Source organism: Larimichthys crocea, chromosome XXI (genome assembly GCF_000972845.2).
Source record: "Larimichthys crocea isolate SSNF chromosome XXI, L_crocea_2.0, whole genome shotgun sequence".
In the NCBI taxonomy this organism is placed as follows: Eukaryota; Metazoa; Chordata; class Actinopteri; family Sciaenidae; genus Larimichthys; species Larimichthys crocea.
Window position 1 is genome coordinate 8,103,843 of NC_040031.1, and position 26,452 is coordinate 8,130,294.

Genomic DNA, 26,452 nt, shown 5'->3' on the forward strand with positions numbered 1-26,452 from the left:
ACGAAGCATAAGGCCGTTCCCTGCTGTTTAAAGGGCAGGTCAACAAAACAAGAAACCCTGTTCAGTCCAGTGCTAACACTCACAGGTTATTTACAGCAGCATGCTTCTTATACTGAGGTGGTGGAGCCTGAAAAGCACTGCTTGGTATTGAAGTTACAAAGCACAGTGCTTCCCTCTAGTGGATTTGAGCTGTCTTTAACCATCAGGATGCGTTCAAAGGTGAAAATATGTTTTAAAATGACAATGCCCCATAATTTGGATGTCTATTCTTCACTGTTTCCAAAACCAAGACATATTCATTCATAACAATGGGACACTGATATCTGGCTGCAACAACATGAATTTATCAATAATCCTGATAATATATAATACATTGTAATAAGATAATTACAAAAATCAGGGACAGGGGAGCATGCAGGCTCCAATTTTCCAGGCCAACGGGACAAACTCTGAAGACCACTTTGAACTTTCAACTTAGTATGACTGGACCAGACCCATGTGCCTGGAGATGACACACAGCTCCATGTGAAGGTTTTAGACAGATAGATTGATTTGATTTGATTTGCATTTGCATTTTAATAACCCTTCAGTTGGAATTTCTTGATGGTTCGGATCAGTAATGCGGTAATACTTATAATCTTCTGTGAGTCAGATATCACATGCTGTATGAGCAGATCACAGTGAACCCCTTCAGATATTTTCAGTGGCTAATTAAAATTAACAGAGATGTACTGTTTTATACTGTAATAAAAATATTTGCTACATTTATCATCTTTTTTTCCTCTAATTGTTTTTAAAGATGAATATTTTCTGAGATGGTACTTATATTCAACTCTTATTTCAGATGAAAATACTGTACTTGTAGTCCACTACATTTATTTATAAATGTTTTTAATACATATCTAATCCTGCACACCCATTTACACTTTTTGTGACTGATTAGTTGGATTTAAGCTATGATATGACTTATGTGAAGTTACCACAACTGATGTAAGTGAAGGTGTGTCCTATCTATAAAAAAAAAGACTAATCAGGCCAAATAAACAACCTTTGTGGGACAACATTTTTTATGAACTGGCTTCACTTCAAGCAGCTGCTTACATTTTCATATACAGTATTAAATTCAAGTATTCTATACAAAAAACTAAAAGAGGCCCTTCTGCATAATACGTATTTTATGTGGTTAGTTATTTGTTGATAATATCTTTGTATTTTTAAAGTGATTAACTTGTAACAAATCTGAGTACTTCTTACACAACTTGGCCATGAGCATTCTTACCAATGTCTCACAGTAGTCATAGCAGCATTCGTCACACGCATCACGTTAAAATGAAAAAGAAAAAAGAAAAACACAAGACGACTATTTATTAATAAACATATTTTATTTACAGAACATAAAAGTATGCAGGTGGACTGTTTCATACTGTAGCATTCTGAGAGCAGGAAATATTTCCTCCTCAGATTAATAGAAAGAATGAATTTACAAACAGTGAATTGAATACAGACTTTTCAGCCAAACACCAATCACAACTGTTGAGAGTCAAAAGCCTCCATTGATGAGTTTGATCCCGTAACAATCCAGATCACCATCCCCCACCCCCCTCGCGTCATCAAACAAGTGACGGCTCAAACGTAACCACTGCCCCGTGAAATAACTGCCAGTGGAAGAAGTAAACCAGAGTCCTGTAGCATTAGACTGTGATGACATACAGAGAGAAAGCGGAGTGGTTAGTATGGCGATCGCAAGAAAGATTCACATATAAAAAGACGGGACTTGATAATAAAACATATGTGCTAAAACTAAGGAAAGGTCCATATGTTCACACTCTCGCACACCATCCCCAAGCTTAGTTTACACTGAGAGAGATTGAAAAAGTTAACGTGACAATTGAAGGCTCAGTTTTAAAGCAGCCAGATGTGAAAGAAAAAAGAAATAGGGCTACAATCGTTTATGCGTCCTGCTTGGGTGGTGACGCAGAACAAAACTCTGGTTCGCCTCCATGTGAGTGTCTACATACAGTGGGCTAGTAGTAGTTAGCTGCTTTTAATAAACAAACAGCGACACAAGGAAACAAAGTTAAAAGAAATAGTATACATTATTGACCACATGTAGCCAGTGTCTCCTCCCCACCCACTCCACTGCTCCCCGAAACCCACATTCAAAATGTGGGATGTAGGACGTCCTGTTCCCTCCTAAATGTGCTTGTTAAAGCAGCGGTGGGCAGAAGCCTCCAAAAATCAGTGGAAAAAGAAAGCGAGGTGAGTAGATCTAAAACCTCCGCCCATGCATTTGAACAGCAGTGAGTTAGGACAACGACGAGTCATTTCATTACTAGTGTGCATTTAAATCACCAATTGTCTGCAGTTGTTTGTTTTTTTCCTTTATAATTCATATATACTGTGTCCTTTAAATGCAAATGAAGCTGGAAGAGATCTTGGCAGAACATGAGGAGTTGTGTCACACTTCACTTCCACTTGTGTCTCCACCTTTTAGACAGCTCTACACTTCATTTTTGTTTCCAGCATAAAGCCTGGTCCATGTCTTGGCTGTGAAAACAAACAAGAGAATAAGAACACAAAATACATAATGTAGCACAGACATACAGTATACAATCAGGATATGGTACGTGTAATTATAGAAATACAAACACAAAATGCAATGTAAATCATACATATCGTTTTGTTTTTTGGCACAAGTGCGTGTATTTTAGAGGTGTGTAAATTTCCTGATGATGCATCACGTGGATGATTCTACATCGATGGCAGTGACCGGACATAAACACAAAATTATAGCCTACTAATGTTGATTGTTGATTTTCCAGCTTCAGCTTTAAGACAATAAAGTTCTTAAAGTTATGTCACTACATTTCAACATCGCTCTCTCGGATCAAATTGTGTATGGACGTTCTGCAAACGGAGCATCTTTGGCTTAACAACGTTACTTTTATGTGTGAGAAGGAGAAAATGGACAAGAAACACTGTGTGTTAAACTGTGCTAGCAGTTTTAACCTTGAGCTAAGATCTGCCAGCTAATCAGCAAAGAATTGAGGAGGTGTTGTCAGCTTTGCTTTGCTCTCTACATCAAAACCAAAGCCTGGGTAATGACTCAATGAGTAAAGCTAGTTGACATCACATGCAACTCCTGAACTTCTGTCACCACTGACTCAGATGTTATGTTTAAGTACTGAAATGGGTCACACGGATACTTTTGAAAATATGCAGTTTATAGACAGTGTGGTCAGATTTTTGAAAGCACTTTATGAAAATTTTTAAAAAAGCCAGATGTTCCTTTAATGCAAATGTGGAGGGTAAAGGGAGCACGCTTGTCCAAAGCTGGGTGGAAAGTGGAACAAACCTACGGTAGAACCAAAGCAGATCATTGCTCTCACCTATTTCTATGGCTTCAGCTTCACTGGCCTTCCACTTCTCTGCAACGTCATTTGCTAGGGGATCATCAGGGTTGGGTGCACTTAGTAACGCCTGGATTGAGAGCAGCACTGTACGAATCTGCAGAGCTGGCGACCATTTATCTGACAAAATGACAGAGGGACACAAAGCTCCAGTTGGGGGTTTTACAGTAACAAGCCTGACTGAACAGATGTTAAGTGGCTGTTAAAGCTAAACAAATGTTCTGTCTTTCCTTTAAGGTAAATCACAATGCATACCACACATAGTTTACCTTTCAAAATGTCTAGACATATTCTTCCCAGCTTGTCTACATTGGGATGATATATTTTGGTCATGAAGCGTACTTTAGGAGCTGCCATGGGATATTCCTCTGGTAAAAAGAGTTCAAGTTTAAACGTGCCGCCCTCAAAAGGCGAGTCCTGAGGTCCAGCGATGACCACATGAAAGTAGCGTGCGTTGCCTTCATCTGGCTCTGCCTTGATGCCTGGGACAGGCTCTGCAAGCAAACGCTGAGTTTCCTGGTGGAGAAAAAGACAGAAAGAAATTAACTAAACTTTGGTTTGTCTTTCAGAAATAAATCTATAAAAAGGTATGTTTTTATGAATTAATTACTAGATATTTTTATCCAATAAAGACATTTTCTAACTCTCTGATCTTGTCCAAAATCTTTTGTGATAATAATTTATTTACTAAAACATTTTACGTAAAAATTGTGATGAAAGTTCTCCAGTTCATTACTTAAATTAAGCCAATTTTTTTTGTTTTTAGTTAGTTTAGTTTTCTGAATTTTTACGTTTAATATACAAATCTGTCTAGTTAAAAATGAATAAATTTCAAGGAGAGCCAAAGATTTCTACAGAGGATAGCCTAATTTGTATATTTCATTTTATCATTCCATGGATTAGAAAACACTGTCAACAGACATAAGAAAATAAATTAATTAATTAATCTACGTCATTTTTGAAAATGTTATACAACTGAATGTTTACAAACTCCTTTAGAACATACTGGAAAAAACTGGAAGGTTTGACCAGTGTGAGTGCTACTGAGTTGGAGATTTCTGTTCTTTAAAGATATGTGTCATAAAATTTCATACATTTTATAATACATAGACACCACAGGCGATCAGGGTACAACATTTTAACTAATAGATATACCATGAAACTGCACCAGTTGATTACTTACATTAAGACAATTCATTTCCATTTTTCTTAAATGTTTAAATATACAAATGAGAGATTATCTAATGCTAGCCTTTGGTGCATTTAGGAGAAATCTACAGATTCAAATGGACAAAGTGCAGTAAAATAAAACTAAATGTGGAGGTTTCATTTTCAAGTGCAAAAAAAACATGTACAAGGCCTGCTTTGTTTTGCCTTAAAATGACGGGACAGGGTGCGGAAAAAAGCACAGAGGTGATTAAAAATGAAATACCAAGATGTTTTTTCGACTATATCAAATATTTCATGCTCATCTCCTTCAGTGACTGTGGACACTAAACTATAGGGGCTACAAATAAAGCTGCCGAGTTATTGGGCAACACATCCCTAGGTGTTTTTATTTGATACTGGTAAAATTTGTTTATTAATATTATATGAATGTTGCAGAGATGGTAGGAAGGAGGTGGACTGTAGTCTGCTTGGCTTTTATCCTTGAACACAGAGGGGGAGGGGGAGGCTTTGACTGCAATAGTGGCTCACTGCTGTAACTCTGAAGACTGTGCAGTACGTATCTGTCTTTTAGAGGTGACACTGACTCAGCCAACTCCTCGCAGGAGACCATTCCCATCAGCTACTGCAGCAAAAGCCTCTCCCGAACCATAGTGACAGCCAAGTGACCTACAGAAACACACACCTTCACTGTGAAAGAGGATCAGGTATCTGATATCTCTTGCGATATGCACGAGGCAGCATGAGTGACACACCTTTAAAAACATTTAATCTCACCACTGTGCACGGCATTATATAAGCCGCAGTGTTCTCAACTCGACTACAAAGGAAGCAATAAATAAATAACAACCTAACCAACTGGGTATGAAGTCAAACAAAGCTTGCCAACAGCGGACACTCTTTGTTTTTGATGTTCTTTTCCTGAATGCAGCTGGGAGTGAGATTCCTGAAATGTTTCAGATAACCCACAGACAAAACCACGCAGTGAAAACACAGACAAGAGAGGGGCTCCCAGTTCCAGTCACACGCTCTGAGGGCTCAAGGGCTCGGTCTGCTAAGTACGCTAAGTCCCAGCACCGCCACCTTTTCCCACCAACGCTAGTCTGTGGTCTGCTTACTCACCCACCTGTGCAACCTTATCATTCATTCAAGTTCCCTTAATAACACTAAATACAATACTCAGCACTATTTCTATCATATTACTATCATATTTACAGTAAGGGCACTGTAAACATACCACAAAGAAAAGTAAGGCTTGTCTATTAACGGTGAAATTAAGTACGAAGAATGAACTAAATTGTAGATTGGAAGAAAATTATTAGTCATTTTTTCAGTGTTTTTTAAATTTTATAGACAAAATAATTAATAATTAACATTAATGTTAAAATAATAAAATAATAATAATAATAATAACAATAATAAATTGCAACCTTAACTTTAACAACAAGTAACTTCATCATAACTTCACTGAAATGTGATGATGATACAGACCAAGGTCCTGGAAGTCTGGGTTAAAGTCTGGGGTTAGAAACAAGCCCAGTCGCCCCAGATTTAACCCTTCTTGAAGAACAATTAAAGTATTTTCTATTTTCTTTCTATTTTCTTTCTATTTTCGTGACTTGATAACAAACATTTCCACCGGACACAACAGGGTTTGTCATTGTAATTCATGATATTAGCTCCTAAATACTGTAATTATGGGTTTGAATCTGGGAGGTGCAGATGACAACTTAAATTAAAGACTGGCAGCTGTAAGCCAGGTGATATTAACTCTTCAGCATCTCATTACATTATGTTTTATATTATTATAAGGGTGATCAAACATGTTCATGATGCTGTTTAACATAACTCTTAGCTGGCTAGTTACTAGCTCACCAACTAGAGAGCAACATTGTAAAAAGCAGCAAAGCGTACACGAGGCAGACAGCCCGTTTCATGTCCATGTGTGCTTAAATGAACAGAGTGTTACTGTTACAGTGTCGGGCTGTTTGTTCATGTGAGGCTCTGCTCCTGTTGCATCATTCAAAACAAACAAAGCTAACAAACAAAAACAGCCGTTGCTAGCACAGTTAGCCCGGTTAGCTATCTGAACCGTAGCAGCTGCTGTGTTTGAACAGTGCGTTTAGAAAAAGATAACCCCGCTACACTGCATATTTTTTATTTATTTATTTATTGTTTTACAAGTGGTTGGTGTGTTTTTGTTGTATCTGCTGCGAAACGGAAGTTACTTTATCAAACTGACGTTAGCGCGTGGATGCTAACGTTAGCACACAGAACTGTTAAACGGGCGGATTCGGCAGAGCGGCACGAGGGAGGTTAGAGAGCACACGCGGGGGTTTAAACTGTGACACATGCTGCTGATTGACACACGTGCAGTAATTACCTTTATGATCCTGCGGGGCAGTCCTGCCATCTTGTCTTAAATGCGGGCTTTTAGCTCTCAGTGCCTCCTCTCATTGACAGCGAGCACACGTCTTCCGGGTCCTCTGCGTCATGACAGTGGATGGAGGGACGGGTGATGGAGCACGGACGGAGTTAGTGTTTAGGATTTGTCGATATGATGTGATACATACACCAAATGATCCTCTGTAGTGCGACTCATCATGGTGAGCGCTGTTTGAAATATTCACTTTAAAGGATAGGCTATTCGTTTGGTCTCAAAAAGTTAACTGGGTCTCAAATATTTTGCCTCAGAATCAACATTATGCATTTAATTAATCCAATAAATCAGTTTATAAAGAAGTATCTTAATTAGGACAATTCCAAGGAAAACCCCACCAATATAGAATTATTAAACCATCATCATTGAGTATATATTTCTAGTTGCTAGTACTAGTATTGAACTACAAGACGCAAAACAGTTGCAAGCCTTTAATTGGAGTTATGTAAAGCTTTTGTTGGGATAGTTAGGTCCTAGAGATGTGGGGCCCAATTTGATTTTTTTTTTAGGATACATGTGACTATTAATTTATTTATGATGCGCATCATGTCTTTGCAAATGTTGTGTGGATGAATATTATAAGATAAGACAGACTTTAACGATCCCACACAGCTGGTACACACACAAGGTGGATAAGAAATGACTCATAAAATAATATTTAGATGAAGTCATGCTGGTGTTAAAGAGTGTGACAGCTGTTGGAATGAAGGACCGGTGCTAGCTCTCCTTCTTACATAGTGGGAGTAGCAGTCTGTTGCTGAAGGAGCTGTTTAAGGCCCCCACAGTCTCATGCAGGAGGTGAGAGGAGTTGTTCATGATGGATGGATGAATGGATGGATCATGAATATCCACCCACATATTTAGGATTGACAGAAGTCATGTTTTTAATTTTCACCTTCGCCTGCAACCTGCAAAGTTATATATCCGTTATCATCAAGGCATCATGTCATAGCATCGATTTTTGAACATTTAAGTAGTGCCTACATCCATTTACATATCTAATTAAAATATGATTAAATAATTGGAAACAGTGAGTGAGAAAGTATTTCATTACTAAGAGTATTGTGATTATTTACATCCAAGATTATTGTATTATATTGCAGCACTTTTATGGTGATATTTATTGTAAATGTATTTTTTTAATTAGTAATTTTGTTTTTATTTTATTTATTGTTTTTGTTATTTATTGTTTTTATTACAACTGCTGGGCTATCACTTTACTCCCTTTGTTTATAAACTTTCATCATCTCACATAAGTACAGTTTATGCATCACAGTTCCTGTCGAGCAGAATGCTAAAATACTTTAAAATACCTTTGATTACAGCCATTAATATGGCCGTGTATTATTTGCAACATTACTCTCAAGTTGAAGAGCCAAACTTTGTGTCCCACAGCTACTCCAACTGTTCTAGACGAAACAAAGCATGATTAGACTTCCATAAACCAATAAGGCTGCACATTACAGCTGCATTTAAAAAAAACTTTTTTGGCCCTGCAGGATGAATGGACGCTATAGATTGGAGGGGGTTTGGAGCTCCTCCTCCTGACATCTCTGTATGGACAAAAGGATCGTCCCTTTGGGTGTGAAGCCTGTTACATAGACATTATCAGTGCAGGAACCCAAGGAGAACTTTATTATTCAAAAAGGTGACTAAGAAGAAGACATCCAGCATGCAATTTCTGTCCCATCCTAGCCCAGCAGGTGGGTTTGATATTTCTGCAGTTGTTATTCTTTTAGCATTAATGTAGTGTGTAGAAACAAAAGTAGAATAAGAAATCTAAGTGGGATCTGTTTTTTTTTTTTATTTGTATTGTACATTTTATCAGTCTTTGGGCATGATAGAGGTTGTTGAATTTTGTGTTACTCTGTAGAAAACCTTTATTTCATAACCATAATCATAATATGTTGTTTTGCAATATATGCATATTAGAGGCAACAACCATATGTAAAACCGGAATCTATAATTACTACTCATTTGTTGCCTGGCAGGTGCAAGACTTCTCATTTAGTTACTATCATGGAAGCTCTTCAGACCAGTCTGACTTTTTAAATTGATCTATTTCTGTACATTTATGCACACATAAAACATTTTTATGGCTTTGCAAATTTGTTAAATTTTTTAAGATTAAAATGGCTTAATTTTTAGGAACGTAAATAAATCAAGTCCTATAAAAAAATATTCAAAAAGCTACAACTTTAATGAAAATATTAGCTAGAAAGATGTCATTCAAATATTAGAATATTACATAGATAGATTTTCTGCAACTCATCTACAATTTAAAGTAACGTTTCGTATACACTTTGCAGTTGTGTCTTTCGGCAGTCTGCCCTGCCTCACCTCACCAACCCAAAAAATTTCCATTGTTCGACACACACAGGAACAGATGAACCAGCGCCTAATCTAGTCCCTTCTCTCAGTGCACAGAGAGAACAGACAATATCAGCCACATTAGAGTGCTTGATTTGAGTGGCAAGATCTATCTCGACAGGGCTTAGCCACACTTCCTTATCAACTTGGAGGATTTTATATAGAGGCATTATGTGTTTGATAAACAAGACTCTGTCTAAAGGAAGTGTGCTTTTACTTTGATGCTGAGAGTTAAATGAAGCAATATCTGCTGATAAGCACATGAGTTGTTCATTTGAAAACTTTTCATTATAGGCCCATTATATAGATGTAGTATTTTACAAGAACGTTTTCTGTTTTCTTCTTATCCTTTCACTGCAAAAGTTCCCTGGTGGAGATTTAGATAAAAACTCTTATAGTTGTCTGGTAAAGATGCAGCTATACCAGCAGCCTGTTAGCTTACCCGAAATGTGGAAGAGGGGAAACAGCTAACCTAGCTCTGTCCAATTAACAAAATCCACCAACAGCACTGGGATATAATGTGTTAAAAGTCCAGTGTGTAGAATTTAGTTGCATCTAGTGGACTAATCACTGCATTGCAATCTCCTCACATCACGCTCACCTTTAAGAACCCTGTTTAAAGCTATTTTTTAGTTTGTCTGTTCTGGGCTACTGTAGAAACAGTTTTTCAACATGGCAGCATCCATGAAGGAGGACCTGCTCCCACAGTAGGTATAAAAGGATAACTTTTAACTAACAAAAACAAAAAGATTCTTATTTTCAGGTGATTATACATACATGAATGATTAATATATTGAATGTCTGCCTTATTCTGAAAATAAAGTCCCCAAATCTTGCACACTGGACCTTTAATTAGCTTTAGAGGTGCTGACAGGCAGATTTATTTTACCAGTGGTCGGTTGTCCACAGTATGAATCTACTCTGAATTCTCTGCAAGAAACTGCAAGAACTATTCTTTTTATAATCTGGTGACCTAGATTTTTTTTATTTGTACAACAAATACATCTTAAATATTTAACTCACTGATCCTTTCCGTGATCTAAATCATCTGTAAATGTAATTTCTTTGATTTTGTTTCGTAGCTCAGTGGAGCTCACGGTGCTACCTGGCCTGTGTATTCATCCTGATTGCCTCCTCTGGACCAGTTTCACCCCTTCATGTCCCTCCAGCGTCAACAGGTCTCCGCTCTGCTTTCTCTGCCACACGAAACAATAATGTGGTGGGAGGGAAGCAGACAGTAGTGACCTTCAACAGGCTCATAGTCAACATTGGAGGGGATTTCAATGCAGATACCGGCCACTTCCGCTGCCGTATCCCCGGGGCTTACTATTTTTCCTTCTCTGTGGGGAAATTTCCAAAGAAAATGCTCTCTGTGATACTGGTGAAGAACGGAGAGGAGGTCCAGGCTATAGCGTACGATGACTACCGAAAGAAAGGGAGGAAAGTTCAAAGCCAAAGCGTGATGATTAGTTTGAAGGAGATGGACACAGTGTGGCTGCGTTTGCAGCAGAGTCCCCAGTATGCTTTGTACAGCAATGCTGGTCCTTACATTACTTTCTCTGGTTACCTCGTCTACCCTGACATCTCCCCAACAAGCTACATCACCAACCACCTGTCCCCATCAGGCCTTTCCTACCTTAACTGCCCCCCTCAGGCTGATCCTTGGGCCAAAGGTCAGACGGCAGAGCAGCCACGGTCTGCCTTCTCTGTGGCACGAACATCCACGCTCATGGGTCAGAGTAGCAAGCAGCAGGACAAGCCACCTCTGACCTTTGATGTGGAATATGTCAACATTGGAGGGCATTTCAACAAAACCTCCGGCTTATTCACCTGCCACTTCCCCGGCGCTTACTTCTTTGCCTTCACAGTGGGGAAACACCCTTGTAAAGCTGTTTCTGTGAAGCTGATGACCGGGAAGGGCGAGGTGCAGGCGATGGTGTTTGATGAGGACACATCCAAGAGACGGGAGATGCAAAGTCAGAGCTTGCTGCTGTCTCTCCGACGGGGTGACCGTGTGTGGCTGTACAGCCAGCAGGATGAGCGCTATGCTGTCTACAGCAACCAGGGGAGGTACACCACGTTCTCTGGCTTCTTGGTTTATCCTGAGGCTGAAACAGTCACACCTCTCACCACACAGGTCAGAACTCATTTCTAACTGTCTTAACCCTTCATGGTGTCCTTTTAAAAAATATACGTACATTTACTACTTTGTTTGTTTGCTTTTTGTTTATTTTCTTTATAGTAAATAATATAAAACCTGGGATAAAGTTTGTTGTTAAATTTCACCACAAGATGGGGCTGTGATACATTTCTGGACACTAACCAGCATACATTGTGGCTATTTCTGTCCTAAAAGTGCAAATAGCTGACAAAAATCAAATATAAAAAACTTGATTAAGTAATAAATTTGGGTTTTGGTTCACATGTGTAATTACAAAAAATCATTGTGTTTAGAAATTTTAAAAGCATTTTTTTTAATGTAAAAATTTTTATTTCATGGCATGGATAATTATGTAAATGATGTATAGTTTATTAACATTTACTGTAAAAAATTAGATTTAGAGATACATCATGGTCATGTAAGTGGAGATGAGTGTAGTGTGGAGATAGTCATGTTGTTAAACTTTTATACTGTGGAAATATCTGCATCTGTTTTGAGGTTTTATGTGCATTTCAGAAAAAAATAAATAAATCTATACACTTCAATTAATTAAAAAGGTCTTGTTTCTTTTCAGTTTAATGCTAATGATAGAACATTGCACTGACTGCAAGGTAGATTCACTGTTAGTTGAGTTAATGTTATCTACACTGAGATCAAAATGTGTGGCAGCTGAGGACATTTGTGTTACTGCAACATATAGACAACGTCTGTTATTACCGCTTTTACTACACCAGGTGGTGGTGTTGCTGCTACTATTAAAGCTTCTCAGCTACTAGTACCACTGCGACGTCAACAAAAATAACAATGAGCAGTAATAGTAGTATCCCAAGAAAGAAAGAAAGAAAGAAAGAAAGAAAGAAAGAAAGAAAGAAAGAAAGACTTTGACTAAGATGGAAAATGGAAGAACCAAACATTTAAAATGTAGCAGTATACATAGGTCATGTGATCAGGGTGTATTTGTTCTGATACTGCACTGAAATGAAATACTAGCAGAGGCTTAAATGGTAATATAAATAAGATATGAAGAGTAATTATTTTCCTGTGATGAACTGGCAACTTGTCCAGGGTGTACACTGCCTCTCGCCCAATGTGAATTGGGAATTTGGGATAGGCTCCAGCCCCCTGCAACCTGGATAAGGATGTAAGTGGTTACAGAAAATGGATGGATGGAGTAACTATATTTATTAGATTATGCAATGGAATAGCTTCTTTCATCAGCAAAACCCTGAGACATTAATATTTTCATATTCAATCCATGTTTTTAAGTAATTGCTTGAGATAAATATTCAGAACGATTAAAGAGGAACAAGAATCATAATTTTCCAGAATAAAACATGATAAACTACAACATCAACCTGTTTCTTGTTAATCTTGTTATTTATTGAGGCAGGACAGACAACTTAGTGTATTTACAGCAAGTACAAGTGGCAAGTATTATGAGTTTTACGAATAAAAAATAAATGAACCCATTATTATTAAATGTAATCTAAACCTCACACTTAAGAGCACCATCATAGCGATGAATAATTTCCAGTGTTTGTTCTTATCTGATTAATCATGCTGGGACTTTACATGATGTATACAATAAAAAGAAGTTATTTCAAGCATCTGAACAACGAGACAAGTCTAAGTAATCATACATTAAACAGACACGATGATGCTGTGAGCCATAAAAACAGAATAAACACAAACAATAATCTAAACCATTCACAGAGTTAATACACGACTAACAGCGTCAAGGTCATATAAATACTGTTGAACCATGACTTGTCTTTTTCAAGTTTAAATGTTTATGTTATCACCCCTATGTTTCCCACTCCTTCTGGTGTGTCACACATCCCAGATCTCACAGAGCAGTGGGGTAAATTTATGGTCATTCATTCTCCAGGATGCAAGCATCTCTGTGTGGTAGTGGCTGAGCGTTCTCAGCTCAGTCAGACGGCCCAGGAGACGAGCAAAATACTGCGGCTCCTGTGGATGCTGCAGGACACACAGCTTCCTCAGCACATCCAGCATGGTCTCCTGAAGTCTCTCAACAGCCTGCTGATCCTTCACATAAGGCCGATCTGTAGAGGTGAAGAAGATAAAATAAGCCGTTACATAGTGTTGTGACAAAATACTTCAGTATAAGTGAAATCTGTTGAGACTGGCTCACCTGGTGTCAGGATGGTTACGGTGGTGAGGAGAGCCTGTTCTTCCTGCACCATGTGGAGTTCACCGATGCTTTTGTAAAAGTTGAACATGGGTGTGATGAATTCCTCTGATATACCTGCAGAAGAATGAGTAGTACAGACCTTGGATCAGTGATAAGATGAACAACATAATGAGCTGTCTTTTAAGCCCTGCTTTAATTACCCACAGTCTGTTCAGCACATATACAGTACTGCATTAACGGTGCCCTAGTCTAGGTCAAAGATAAGCGGTTACAACACACACAACAGAGTAACAGCAGCAGATTGTAAACCTCTGCAATCGCCCTCCTGTTCAAAGCGTAACAGAGAAAATATGGTTGCTGCAAAACATGCAAAAAATTTACAATTTCCTATCTAGATTCAGCGTTTATTTTTTTTCCGTTCTGGGCTACTGTATAAGGACGGCTATTCATGCCATGAAACAACTCAGGTTGTCATTCCAGACACTAATGACAACACAGGTCTGTACTATGACATTCTCCACCGATAGTGCTTGAAATATTTTTTGTAAAATTTTATGTAACTCCTGCCAGAAAGGGCAAGACCAAAATATAATATAATGCCATTAAGGTTTTAATAATGTTGTTTAAATTGTTGGAGCTTCTAAAAAAACGACGATCACGACTGCTTCTCATTCAAACCGATTATATTTACTAATTTAAACAGGTAAAACACTTGTGCAAAGAAGAAAAAACGACAACGGCGACAAAAAGAAACCAGGAGGAAAAAGTCAGATCTGTCACCTAGCAACTAATAGATTCCTTTTTTTAGCAACTTAACGTCTAAACGTTACACCAACAGAAGACAACACAACACATTTCTATTTCAAAATAAAAGCATTCATTATTGTACCTATAATTATTATCTATTGTCAGAGAAAAAAAATATTTACAACATCACATTCTTTTTATATTACTGTAAATATTTCTAATACTAAAATGTAAATGTGGACACTGTAAACTGACTTTCTCAATTAAGAAGTGGTCTACATTTGTATGCAGACGATGTTAGCCTGTATAGTGCTGCATGTCATGTGAACCAATCTGATTAATTATGTAGCAAAAGTTGTGTCAAGGGATGGACAGTAAAAAAAAAATTAAACACTATAAGGAACAATTTTCTGATAAAATGCATGTATAGAAGTTTAAAGAAGTAAGCGCTTGTCTTACATAACAGTCTGCACTTTGAGCCAGGACATTTAATCAACAGTCCGCCCTAATCTCCTTAATACTAATCTGCCTATAAATGTCAAAGTGAAATCCATACTTGTTTTAACATACCTCTTCAAAGGGCTGTCATGCACAATAAATAATACTACCATTAACAGTTGGCCGTGCTGATTAGTTAATGGTTGAAACTGACTGACTATCTGAGGGTCAAAGGTGTGCTGTGCTGTGAAAAAGAGAAGGAGGAAGAAATGTAAAAGGAAAAAAGGGAAAAGAAGAGAACTAAAGAAGGGCAGTAAGAAAGAACACACACTCAATATTCTTGACTATGTTTATGAATATACTGCACAGTATATTTATGACATCTAAATTCATGTGATTGTAAGTAAATGTAACGGAATAATCTATTCTATAACTGTCACAAGGAGCCATAAATGTAAAATAAGCGCTTGGATCAGTGTTATAACATTGCTAAGAACATTGCGAATGAAGGTCTGTGTTAATTTTGATCATCATGCATTTGTTCAAATAAAAATACTGTAGTTTCAGTGCACAACAACAGCAAATATAAGTGTCTCTGCTTTTCTTATTTTGGTTTGATTATTACAAACTGCTCTTTATATAATTTCAAATGTTTGCTCTTGCATGCTGGCATGATTTCCTACTTTAGACACTCCTCAAACTAGCCAAGGGAGTCTGTCCGCTCAGACACATCATCAAGCAGTCAGAAATGCCAGTGGGGCTCAGAGGGAGAGAAGTGGACAATAGCACTCTTGATGTTTTGATAAGGAACAATGGTCTCTTCAGACAGCTTTGATCCCTTATTCTCTCAGACTGGCCTTTAGTGTGAATATCTCTTATCCCCACCATTCACACCAGAGCTGCGCTAAGGGACACTGTGACTCACACACACTCCTGCCATCACTGCCGCTGTCCGTCTAACTGTCCAACCTGGTTGACATAATGACACCTTGCATGCATATAAATAGTAAACTATTTGATATGGGATATATGTGTAAATATAGAGGCTGCAAAAGCAGTATATGGCAGAAATAACTTAAATGTCCTTTAATAAATCAAAACTCTAAAGAATGCTGTCTTTTACCTGTCAGCATGACCACACACATGCCTAAATAGAGTGAAACTGTACCCATTCAGGGTGTGTGTGCATGTGTAACCTACACCCAGCCAGGGATCAGCAGGTCAGCACACATCACCCACCTGCATCACACAGATCAGGCAGATCAATTATTAAAGGAGGATCTGACTAGACCCGGCCGCTTGGCTGCAGGTGGAGCTACAAATGTCACGATGCTGCATTTGTTGACTTCTGCAGCTGCTGGTAGAGAAACAGACCAAGACTGCTGAAGGTCACAAATTAGGAGTAAAGACAATGGAGAAAGACAATTCACATTTTAAAATTATGTGGATTATTTTGGGTGATGAAAGTCGTAGTAGTAGAAGGTCATGGTCCACAAGGATCAGTGTGGCTGCACCGTTTTGAGTTTTGGTACCAATATGTTGTCTTAGACAGTGCCATATATTTTTATTTATCGCTACCACTCTCTCTCACACACACACACACACACACACACACACACACACACACACACCCACACACACACACACACACACATACCACTCTTGCGTATCCTTTCCTCCAAAACTTCTGTGTGTCCGCTGGGCATCTTTCTGCTGAAAACCTGAGCCGAGCGCAGAAACATGGCTTCCACAGCCGAACCCTTCAGCAGAGCGATCTGATCCTCACGATCCAGAGAGAGAAAACCTGCCAGAGTCACCGCATGGCTCATTAAATTCAGCAAAGAACACTGAAGCATCAGTGTGTTATGTTATTATCTCTTTATTCTGACTAAGATGAGCAAACCAGGAAACAATACCTGGAATATTTTTTGTAAACTCCACCAGAACTTGAACTTGACTGGTTGCCATTTCTGTCAGTAGGAGGAAGTTTTCTTCTGCGCTGTACTGGTCTTGCAACTGAAAACATCAAAATCTTGTCAACAACTGTAACCACATGTTGTATCTAACATTCAGGAAGTTTTAATACCAATATTTAAAATAGTTTGGAGTCATGTTGAGGGTTATATACCAGTTTTTTGGCGACATCTTGAGGAATTTGATGTCTGTTGTAAGCATCTGTGATGATTTTCATGAGTGCCTGCTGCTCTTTGGTGATTTCAACTTTTTCCTGGAGAAAACAGAAAACACATGATAGGTTTTGGAGACTTGGAGAAAAAATGGAGAAAACACTTGTGGCATGGCAGTGCTTGTGATTACCTTTGACAGTTTGGTGGTTGAGGTGACCTGTTTGTTGTCTGCATTGTCTGCCCCTTCTGTCTCGTCTCCAGTTGACTGTCCCGGGGAGGCCTTGGTGTTCTTTCGCAGCCTTTTAGATTTACACTGGATCTCTGTCAGCAGGCCTGCCAGCGGTGATGAAGGCTTCACTATGTGTGTTAAATACCTCACAGCTCTTTATTCAACAGCATTTGTAAATGTTGTATGTTGCATGAAATTGCTAGTAAAATGAGAATCTTAATAATACACGATTTTATACCATTTAAACATCATATCCACTGCAACATGCATGACAGTGTCATTAAATTCTATTGTTTCAAGTTTAATCAAAAAAGTGTTTAAGTGAATAAATGTTCCCATTTGAACAAGGAACAAGAGGACAGCCACGGGAGTAATCAAAGAATTCAGACAGAAATCAACCACTCCTGTCTTTTCACACTATGTCTAACTTGTTGAGCTCTTATTGCACTGGCTGGAAGAGTCATGAATGTCTGCCACCCTGCAATATTCATCACAACTTCCCTGCACAATTTATGAGCAACAGGAGTCCAGTCCGTCCCTCTGCTCTTTTCAGGTGACAGCTTTTAATAGACCCAGTAACAAATAATCCTCCAGAGACTCCAGAAGTAAATGTTCACGTTTGCAAGTTCTGCCTTCACATTAATGCTCAGCGTATTAAAATACAGCAGACCACAGGTATAAATAGCTCAAGGGGTGAAGAAAATTCCTGTTAATGACAGCAGCCACTTTAAGGGTGTTAATTTAGCCTAAATAGGGATTATAGTGTCTTAACCTGTCTGTTTAACTGCTTCTATTCCTGTAACAGTAACAGAAGCTGGACCTTTCTATTGTGTGACATTCAATCCTGCAGTAAAATTCAACAGGCCATGTCAGAATGGAAAATGAGGGCTCACCACGACAGCTTTTCACAGCCTTTCTTGACTTATAAACAGACAGTACAGTGTACGCATGTAGACGGCACATGTCAGCTTCAGTTGATGCATTATAGTAAATAAAAATAGGTTCCCTTCGATCGTTGACTCACAATTGTTTTTTCATATCAGCATGAACAGGAAACAGGGTCTTTTAACAAGTAGTGCTACTCACATTCAGCCAGCATGCCCATCTCCTTGCACTTTCTTAGCCGGCACTCCTGGCATTTCCTGCGCATGTACATGTCCATTTCACAGTTTCCGCCACTCTTGCATTTGTACACAGCGTTCTTTGTTATGCTCCGTCTGAAGAAACCTGAATGTGGTTGACAAAACAAAGTATTACCATGAGCCAGGTACAGAAGATGAAGACCACAAGTACAAGTACATTGACCTTAATACTGTAAGTATATCTTCAAGGTACTAGCACTTCTACAGCTTTACACATCTCGTATTCATTCATTTAATTCTAGTTATAGTTACTTATTTCCTTTAAATTTATTTAATAATTATGATGCAGTCTCATAAATTCTGCATTTGCAGACTTGTTGGGTTTTTTGCCACTTTTGGGCAGCAAAAACGAGGTGTGAACACAACACGGTTATTGTCACATATTACGTTTATATGGTGAACATGTTAGCAAACATTTGTCCATTAACATCATTCATTAAAGTAGCCTTTCCGATAAATGTTATATTATATATATATAATCCAATATTCACTTTTCTTTTGGCTTTATCTTGGTCTCCACCAATCTTTTAAACCCATCAGTTATCTTCTGACAAAAAACAATTTCGCCTCTGGAAGCAACAGCTAATGTTTTGGGGATTCTGATGGAGCTGGCGGATACCCATAAAACAGATATTTGGGCGACTTCCTCTGCAGTTTACTTAGCAACAGCAGAGTTAGGTGTTAATCACAGAGACCCCAGAGTTGTTTTTTGGTGCTATTGCTACTTCTACATAAGTAAAGGATCTGATGTTCTTCCATCACTGCTGACTTTGTTATCCATGAAGATTTAAAGCAACATTGTGTCACTTTTATGCCATTAAATAACAGATTTGAAATCATTTTGATGCTACATTGACGTGTAATCAGGTAATGTGTAATAGTACCTCTGCCATTCCCATTCATTTTGGTGAAATCATATTTTATGAAGAAAATATTTCCTCGTAGACAGTAAAGTAAACTGCTGCCAACTATAGCTGCTGTTAGCTAATGCTAAACCAGTTTGTCATCCAGGCTGCCTGGACTGTGAGCTCAGTGTGACAGGGGAGTTTAAGTGTTTGTATCAGAGGCAGACCATTGGAAAGATTTCAGGCCCAGGGCACGGGCAAATATGGATCAGAACCGCTGTTTGTGCCAGAACCGGAGCTGGGCAAGTGGGCTATCTAACCCTTTCTTAGCAGCCTCTACGGACATAATATATCGAAGGGGATGATGAGGAAGCTAAGATGAGAAAAGCAGAGAATGACAGAGCCACTAGACAAGTGTAAATCTGACTTTTAGTTGTTGGTGAGAGCTTTGTAAAATAAAAGGCTGAAAGACAGACGCAGAGCTGGGCTTCTTGCTGTTGGACAAGTAAGTAATATTAGCTGGCTGCTATGTCTTGTGTTGTTGCACTTGTTTGATGAAGTAAAGTTGTCAAGTTTTGATCGTAAGTAATATAATCATAATCTGTCCATATTTATGAGAGCGGTGTTGCACTCTGAAACTAAACAATTTTTACGTAATGTCACTTTAAACTTATATAAGCAGAAGGGATACATGACAAAGAAATTCAAAGGTTATACAGCATTCTAATAATGTCACAGAGAGAAAACCCAGCTGGCAATGATCCAGACAGATAAAACAACACAAACACACACACACACACACACACACACACACACACACACACACACACACACAGAATAACTCTGGAACAGTTATTAGACATTCTGACACACAACATTAAGCAGAATGGCATGCATTAGCGTAACTGAGCTCAGGTTGCTCCTGCATTGTACAGCGGAAAGCTGAGAGGGAACCCAATCTGGCAACAGCACCAGGTAGACCTGAGCCAATTCTCTGTCAAATGGCAGGACAGGCCAGCTGCTGCACTCCTGGCATTGTCCAACCTCGCCGTGTGGAATTACACTCACACCCGTTCACCCTGTGGTTTGGCAGGAATCACAGCAAATTCAGGGTCATAAAAACATGGGGAGGGGCTGCTCAAGGCCACAACGGATAACTTTCACGTTCATGTTTTGTTCTCAGCCTTTACCTTTTCTCCAGCTCAGGAAGCCACAGTCTGACCTGACCTTGATATGCTCCATGATTGCATGGATTTACTGCCTGTTCCCGGCAGTAGTAGTAATTGTAAAGTATAGTAAATAAGATGCAGCACCCTGTGAAGAACTGTCACTTACCTGCCCCTCGGGCCTAACTACCACAGACATCATGATCAGTGTATTAATTGCAATTAGAAATGCTCATGTATGAAATACTATTTGCTGTTTGAACTGGCATGGGTGGCCCCTGAAGTCAACAGCTAATGATAACAACATCATTTCTGCTATGTGGGTCAAATGTCATCTGTGTCTGACATTTACTTTAAACAGTACAAACCTAACAAATAAATAAGAATATTTTTAGTGTATGTAAGAGGAAAACCTCAGCAACAATAATCACATGGACATTTTGCCCCAAACACTGATCATAAACACATTCTTCAGCAATTTCAGCTTATATCAATAGCCAGAAAATGTGAGCAAAACTGCTAGAACACAAATTTTCAAAGGTCCACAGATCAGAATTGAACCCTGGGTTGCTGCAGCAAGGCCTAAGCCTTTTTATATGGGGTTGCATGCTACCAGGTGGGCTACCAGGTGAGCTACCAGGGCACCCGTTCCTGACACATTTTTAGCGATATTGGATTATGGGGATCGTTTGTATGCACATGGCCCTGCTCATGCATTGTATATGATCAACACAATTTGCCATGCTAACCTTAGAGTCATCACTCACCTCTATCCCTGACTCACCACTGTGAGCTTTACACTCAGTTTAAATGTTTTAAAATCTGTATTGAAAGACCTGGAGACCTGTCATTGCTTAAAATAATATTGTTGGATTCACTATGCTGTTATTTTTGTGTTGTAATCGTGTCTGTTTTGTTTTGTATCTTTTTTAATGTACTCATTCTTAGTTTTTGCTGCTGCCTTTCTTAGACACCCTTGAAAAATATTATTAATGAGAAAATTATTAATCTTAATGGCACCTTTCCTGGTTAAATAAAGGTTAAGATCTTTTCTCACCTTTACATCCCTCACAGGTGAGAGCATTATAGTGGTATCCAGAGGCCTTGTCTCCACACACAACGCACAGTTCCTCGCCTCGTACCCTTCCAGCTTGCGACATGTGCCGGGTCCTCTTGCACATGGTGGGCACCACAGTGGACGCCTCCTCTAGCTCAGCATCATAACTAACGTCCAGGGGTCCTTTCCTCAGTTCATATATCCCTGTGTGTGAGTACCATTCATCTCCATTGTATGGAGGGTAATAGTTCTGACTGGAGTAGTATGGTGCAGAAGGCATGGTTGGCTCCATGGACATGTACTGCATACTGGGATAGCTGGTGAAAGGTAAGATTTCGGGATCCTGCAGGAGCGGACTGCCTTGATCTGCCAGGATATCTAAGACATACGTAGGAGAGGAATTACAAAACTCCTTTAAAACAACATGTACAGAAGCTTGACAACATGTACAGAAGCTTGACAACACAACCAAAAGAATGAGATGGAAGATGCTAAAATACTCCTGAGGAACATCCCTGTGAGTGACTCCTTTCATCCGTCCATTTTCATTGTCACCATTTATCCCAGCTGGCATCTCAAGGACAATTTAGAGTCACCAATTAACCGATTAGCCCAGAAAGAACTCACATAGACATGGGGAGAACAGGCCAGCCGTGGTTCAAACCAGGAACCTTCGTCTTTTTCTGTGAGGCAACAGTGCTAAACACTGTACCACCATGTTGCCCTTTCATACTGACCCCAATTGTAGACATGAAAATATTGATTAGTGCAGCTTTAATAATATGGACTGGTTCCTTGAGTGCAAAATGATGAAGTGTAACTTTCAGAAGCAGTCAAATACCAAAGGAAATCTTTCAATAATGTCAAGCCAAGGCATTTTAACTTTTATGTTCCAAAATCACAGGTTTGTCTCAGTAATAACATTTTACTTTCTATTATTAAATCTTAATTTTTAATAAGGAAACTCTCCTCCTGCCGCTTCCAGGCAGAAGCTAGTTAGAAGAAAAACTGTCTCAGCAGTAGTCAGTAACCCACACAACACATACTACAGTATAAACCCATAAATGATTAACAACTGGCTTGCACAGAGCACACTGTGTCTTTTAGATGTATTGGATGTAACTCCAAGCCAAACAAGTTGGCACATAGAAACAGTTACAGGAGTGTTTAGCAGGATTACAGTGTTTGTTTGATTGTTTGATTTGATTTCCAGAGCATGTTTGTTAAATTTAATACATGACATTTAACATAAAAACAGCAGATGGGTAACGTCTGCAAGAATAAACCCTCACCTACAGACATATTGTCAGGAATTCAAATCAATCACTCTGTTACACTCAATGCTAACACAACATAAAGCATATATGCCACTGACCTCTTGAAGACTTTGTCTGAACCATGGCCATCTCCATGTGACCAAACACACAAGTTATTCAGAGACTCTCAGATCCCGGCTGTGTCTTGTAGATCAGTCCTTCCTTTTCCACTAACTAACAAAACATCTTCCATTTATGTCTTTTGAGGTGAAACCTTCCTCTAAAGACAGGAGAACAGCCGATGAAGTACACGGCACTTCTTGGCACTTGCTTGAGAAATCCCAAGGGGAGCAAAGGTTGCCACAGCTACTCATTAACCACATAGTCACATTTCTTTACATAATTACAAGTAGCTGGCTAATGTGTGAAGTAATTCCCAGATTTGGGTAATGGTACAAGCTCACTGCTACTGTAAAATGTTGTTTTGGTATGTGAGCCAGACATTGAGGGCAACTGATGTAGTTATTTTGACATGTGCATCCATCCTGTATGTTTGTTGTTTTTTTTTGCAGGTAATTATTTTGTGTCTACATATTTATATTTTGATGTGCTTCATTGTGCTCTGCTGTTTTTGAAATATCTAGATATATCAAGGACAGTGGCTGTTAAATCAGATAAACTCATTCACCCCATGTCATCATCCAGATGCGTGCCAAAATGAATGTGATTTGCCACTTAATTAACTGTGGACATGCTGATGTTTATGGTTGGTCTCCTTTTTTCAATTGGTTCAGTCAACTTTGTATTTGTATTTGTATTTGACTGTCTTACAACTCACTCAGATTAGTTGGAGGTGTGTCTTGTGCAATCTGCCTATAGTAGCTGGTAGTTGATTGGCTGTTGTGACAATAAATATGCAGATCAGCCTCACACCATACTATTTGTAATTCTACTTCTCTTCACAAAAACAGAAATATGTAAACATACACCTATCTAACTAATCAATTTTGGTGTTCCCCCCCAAAATGGTTTATGACCTAAACCGACCAAAACTAATGATATCCTTATCAACTCCAGCTGTGTTTAGTGCTAGATAGCAGCTGTTAGTATGTTAACATGCTAATCTATGATAGTGCGCATGGTAAACATTATATCTGCTACAGCATCAGCTGTCACTATGAGCATGTTTCGTTTTTCTGTGAGACTTACCAAACAGGTGGGAGCTCTCTGAGATGGAGAATTCATCACTGGGTGGGATTTCCAGCGGTCCCACCACATTGATGTCGGGGCACACCCACTCATTCATTCAGGAGGGTCGTCAGGTGCCAACTCAGAAAACACAAGTTGGACAATGTCTGTTTACTTCTGTAACAAGCATAAAGATAGAGTGATTTGTGAACTGTGGTCTCTTAATCATCCGTTCAGGTCTGCAGGATCCTCTGATACCTGCATTACAAGATGTAATTAAACATCAGTCTGGGAGTCTTTGCATCAACACACCTGACAGGTCTTCTCTCCCACACAGGAATGAGATGTCCAGAAGCTACATGCAGGGAGGTAAGGTATGAAGGTCAGGCTACAACAAAGCTTCCCTGAGAGTGAGTCGGAAAGAGTCTTCTCTTTCTACCTCCTGTCAGATCAGTTATTATACATCCTGTCCTATTACATATTCAATACACACTGTCATTAAGTCTCACTTGACAGGATGTATCACAAGATCAGCGTTGTCTTTCTGAATGTAATTTTACTTAACTTAATGTATGCAAAGCTCAGTTTTAGTTGGGAGTAGTTGAGCTTTCAAAATATCTTATCTAGACTTGTTTTTTAAACGTGTTCATGGGCTTTTTGGTGTCAAGGCAACGCAGTCACATATGAAACATAACTTTTATGGACTTCATCTGCGACATTTTTTTAATTAACTCAGTGTAATTTCCCTTGAGATCCAAAAGCAACCCACGAGGACTCAGAAATCTCCCGTCCAGTCTAACAACCCACACAACATGCCAAACATGCCTGACACACAGTGGCACAACGTGGACTCATAAAAAGTCACCTGAACATGAAATATGTTTAGACTCGATCTCATAGTTCTTACCTTTCACTGGTCAGATGATGTTAAATTCCTGCCTGCTAACTTTCCTCTTTTTCAGCCCCGTTTCTGACATCCACACTGGGAACTGCGGCTCAATCAATATTTGCTATTAAACTGCATGTGTCTGGACTCCAGTGAGAGCATGTGTGACCATTTGAGGTCAGGGAGAAATGGATGGTGGTTATTAATTAAACTGTCCATGCCTGTTCATGTCACCCCCCCTTTAAAATATCCTTCCTTATCTCACCAAGACAAGAGGCTGAGTCTCGAATTCCCCCAGCAGACCAGAAATCCCCCCACACATATACAAACGCAACGAAACATACATCCAGCCGTAGGCAATTAGTATGAGCTAGCTGAGTAGAAATGTTGATATCAGACCAATAGTTTATAGTTTTTAGATTTCTGAATCAAGTTATTGACACTGCACTGTGCAGAACCAGTCTACACCAGATCTGTTAATATTGGCACTTTCATACCTCAGTGTACCTGCCTTGTCATCTTTGTATACTCTAAGATAGATAAAAGTCAAACCCTACGTGTCTTTATAATCCTTCATTTGTCCAAAAAACAATAGTTTAATCATTGATGGGCTGTTGCTCCATCCAAAGAGGCCCTTCTGAGTCAACAGACAGTCTCTCTGAAATAAACAGAACCTTTGCCATTGGCTGCCGGCTGGGCTGTTTGTGTACCATCTGGTCCGTGTTTGAGAGTATATGGGCAGTGATGGCCTCTGGAATGGGACGGACACAAGTCCTCTGAACATATTTGCAAGTTATATGCACATTAATCAAAGTTCCCACAAGTACTGATGAGGTTAATTTGAAATATCTCTCTTAATGTGAAGACGAGTACAGATACCGCCTTTCACCTTGGGTGTTTTGTTACTCATTGCAGACAGGCCGTATTCTCAGTGACGCACACGTGAAATAACAGAAACACACCCTGGAAAGTGACATGATCGCCCACATGTTCTCAAGGACTTAGAGCCCATAACCTTGAAACTTTTCATCATATGTGTGTTAAACTACTTTTTTTTTTCTTTTTTTTTTTTACAGTAAAGAGACTTCTAATTGACAGCAGAAGCTAGTCTAACACACTGGTGGGGAATATCCTGTCCAGCAAGAAGACAGATAAGACAGAGGATGTTTACCACAGTGTGATGGGAAACAGATCAGTCTTTGAAATATTTAAAAATGTCTAATTTGAGCCACTAACATAAACAGGCAACATTAGGGACAGCCTATAAAGGACACATTGTGTCTTTATGTGGGAAATTAGGTGTAAATATAAGGTCGGTTGAAAGCTGAATTTTTTTTTAAAAAGCTGAACTATAATACTATAACTTTTCTGAGCTTTTAATACTTCTTTTAAACTGGCAGCACATATCGATGGGTGGGAATACTGTCAGTCCACCACTTTGATCCATCCACTTTGAAATATACCGACTTTGATGATCCCCTGACTCTTCCTCTAATGCCTACAGCAGGCTAGCATGTCTTGTTTTTGTCTCTTGTAGTGATGGGAATTTCGGCTCTTTTTGGAGAGCTAGTTCTTTAGGCTCTGCATACTATAAGGAGCCGGCTCTTTCGGCTCCCAAACGGCTCCTCACATTTTATTAATTGGTTTAATTAATTAATTATTATTTTAT

At 39.0% G+C, this 26,452-nt stretch overlaps 3 protein-coding genes across 10 annotated transcripts; 1 reads left to right on the forward strand and 2 right to left on the reverse strand.

The window, feature by feature from the left end:
* Positions 1-1,826: 1,826 nt before the first annotated feature.
* ube2na (ubiquitin-conjugating enzyme E2Na) lies at positions 1,827-7,085 on the reverse strand. Its single transcript, XM_010737691.3, has 4 exons — positions 6,961-7,085; positions 3,680-3,926; positions 3,390-3,530; positions 1,827-2,547 (listed from the first exon to the last, which is right to left on the reverse strand). The coding sequence occupies exons 1-4, from the start codon at positions 6,988-6,990 to the stop codon at positions 2,501-2,503; spliced, it is 465 nt and encodes a 154-aa protein (XP_010735993.1). The 5' UTR covers positions 6,991-7,085; the 3' UTR covers positions 1,827-2,500.
* On the forward strand, positions 6,186-12,045 carry c1qtnf13 (C1q and TNF related 13). 4 transcript variants are annotated; one of them, XM_027273051.1, is made up of 3 exons: positions 6,186-6,892; positions 8,517-8,720; positions 10,470-12,045. In XM_027273051.1, exons 2-3 carry the CDS (start codon positions 8,690-8,692, stop codon positions 11,540-11,542), a joined length of 1,104 nt encoding a protein of 367 aa, XP_027128852.1. In that variant the 5' UTR covers positions 6,186-6,892; positions 8,517-8,689; the 3' UTR covers positions 11,543-12,045. The 4 variants fall into 4 exon arrangements, with proteins under 4 accessions (XP_027128852.1, XP_027128853.1, XP_010735991.3 ...); XM_027273052.1 differs by having other exon boundaries at positions 6,215-6,229; XM_010737689.3 differs by lacking the exon at positions 6,186-6,892 and adding an exon at positions 7,095-7,183.
* Positions 12,046-12,910: 865 nt separating this feature from the next.
* Positions 12,911-25,418, reverse strand: nr1h4 (nuclear receptor subfamily 1, group H, member 4). Of its 5 annotated transcripts, none has more exons than XM_027272519.1 (12): positions 24,805-25,418; positions 24,210-24,252; positions 23,919-24,074; positions 22,829-22,989; positions 21,454-21,831; positions 18,330-18,470; positions 17,205-17,371; positions 17,017-17,115; positions 16,805-16,904; positions 16,546-16,692; positions 13,704-13,817; positions 12,915-13,614 (listed from the first exon to the last, which is right to left on the reverse strand). In XM_027272519.1, exons 4-12 carry the CDS (start codon positions 22,863-22,865, stop codon positions 13,379-13,381), a joined length of 1,419 nt encoding a protein of 472 aa, XP_027128320.1. In that variant the 5' UTR covers positions 22,866-22,989; positions 23,919-24,074; positions 24,210-24,252; positions 24,805-25,418; the 3' UTR covers positions 12,915-13,378. The 5 variants fall into 5 exon arrangements, with proteins under 5 accessions (XP_010735988.1, XP_027128320.1, XP_027128321.1 ...); XM_027272520.1 differs by having other exon boundaries at positions 17,205-17,347; positions 24,805-25,412; XM_010737685.3 differs by lacking the exon at positions 22,829-22,989 and having other exon boundaries at positions 24,805-25,414.
* Between the last annotated feature and the right edge of the window lie 1,034 nt (positions 25,419-26,452).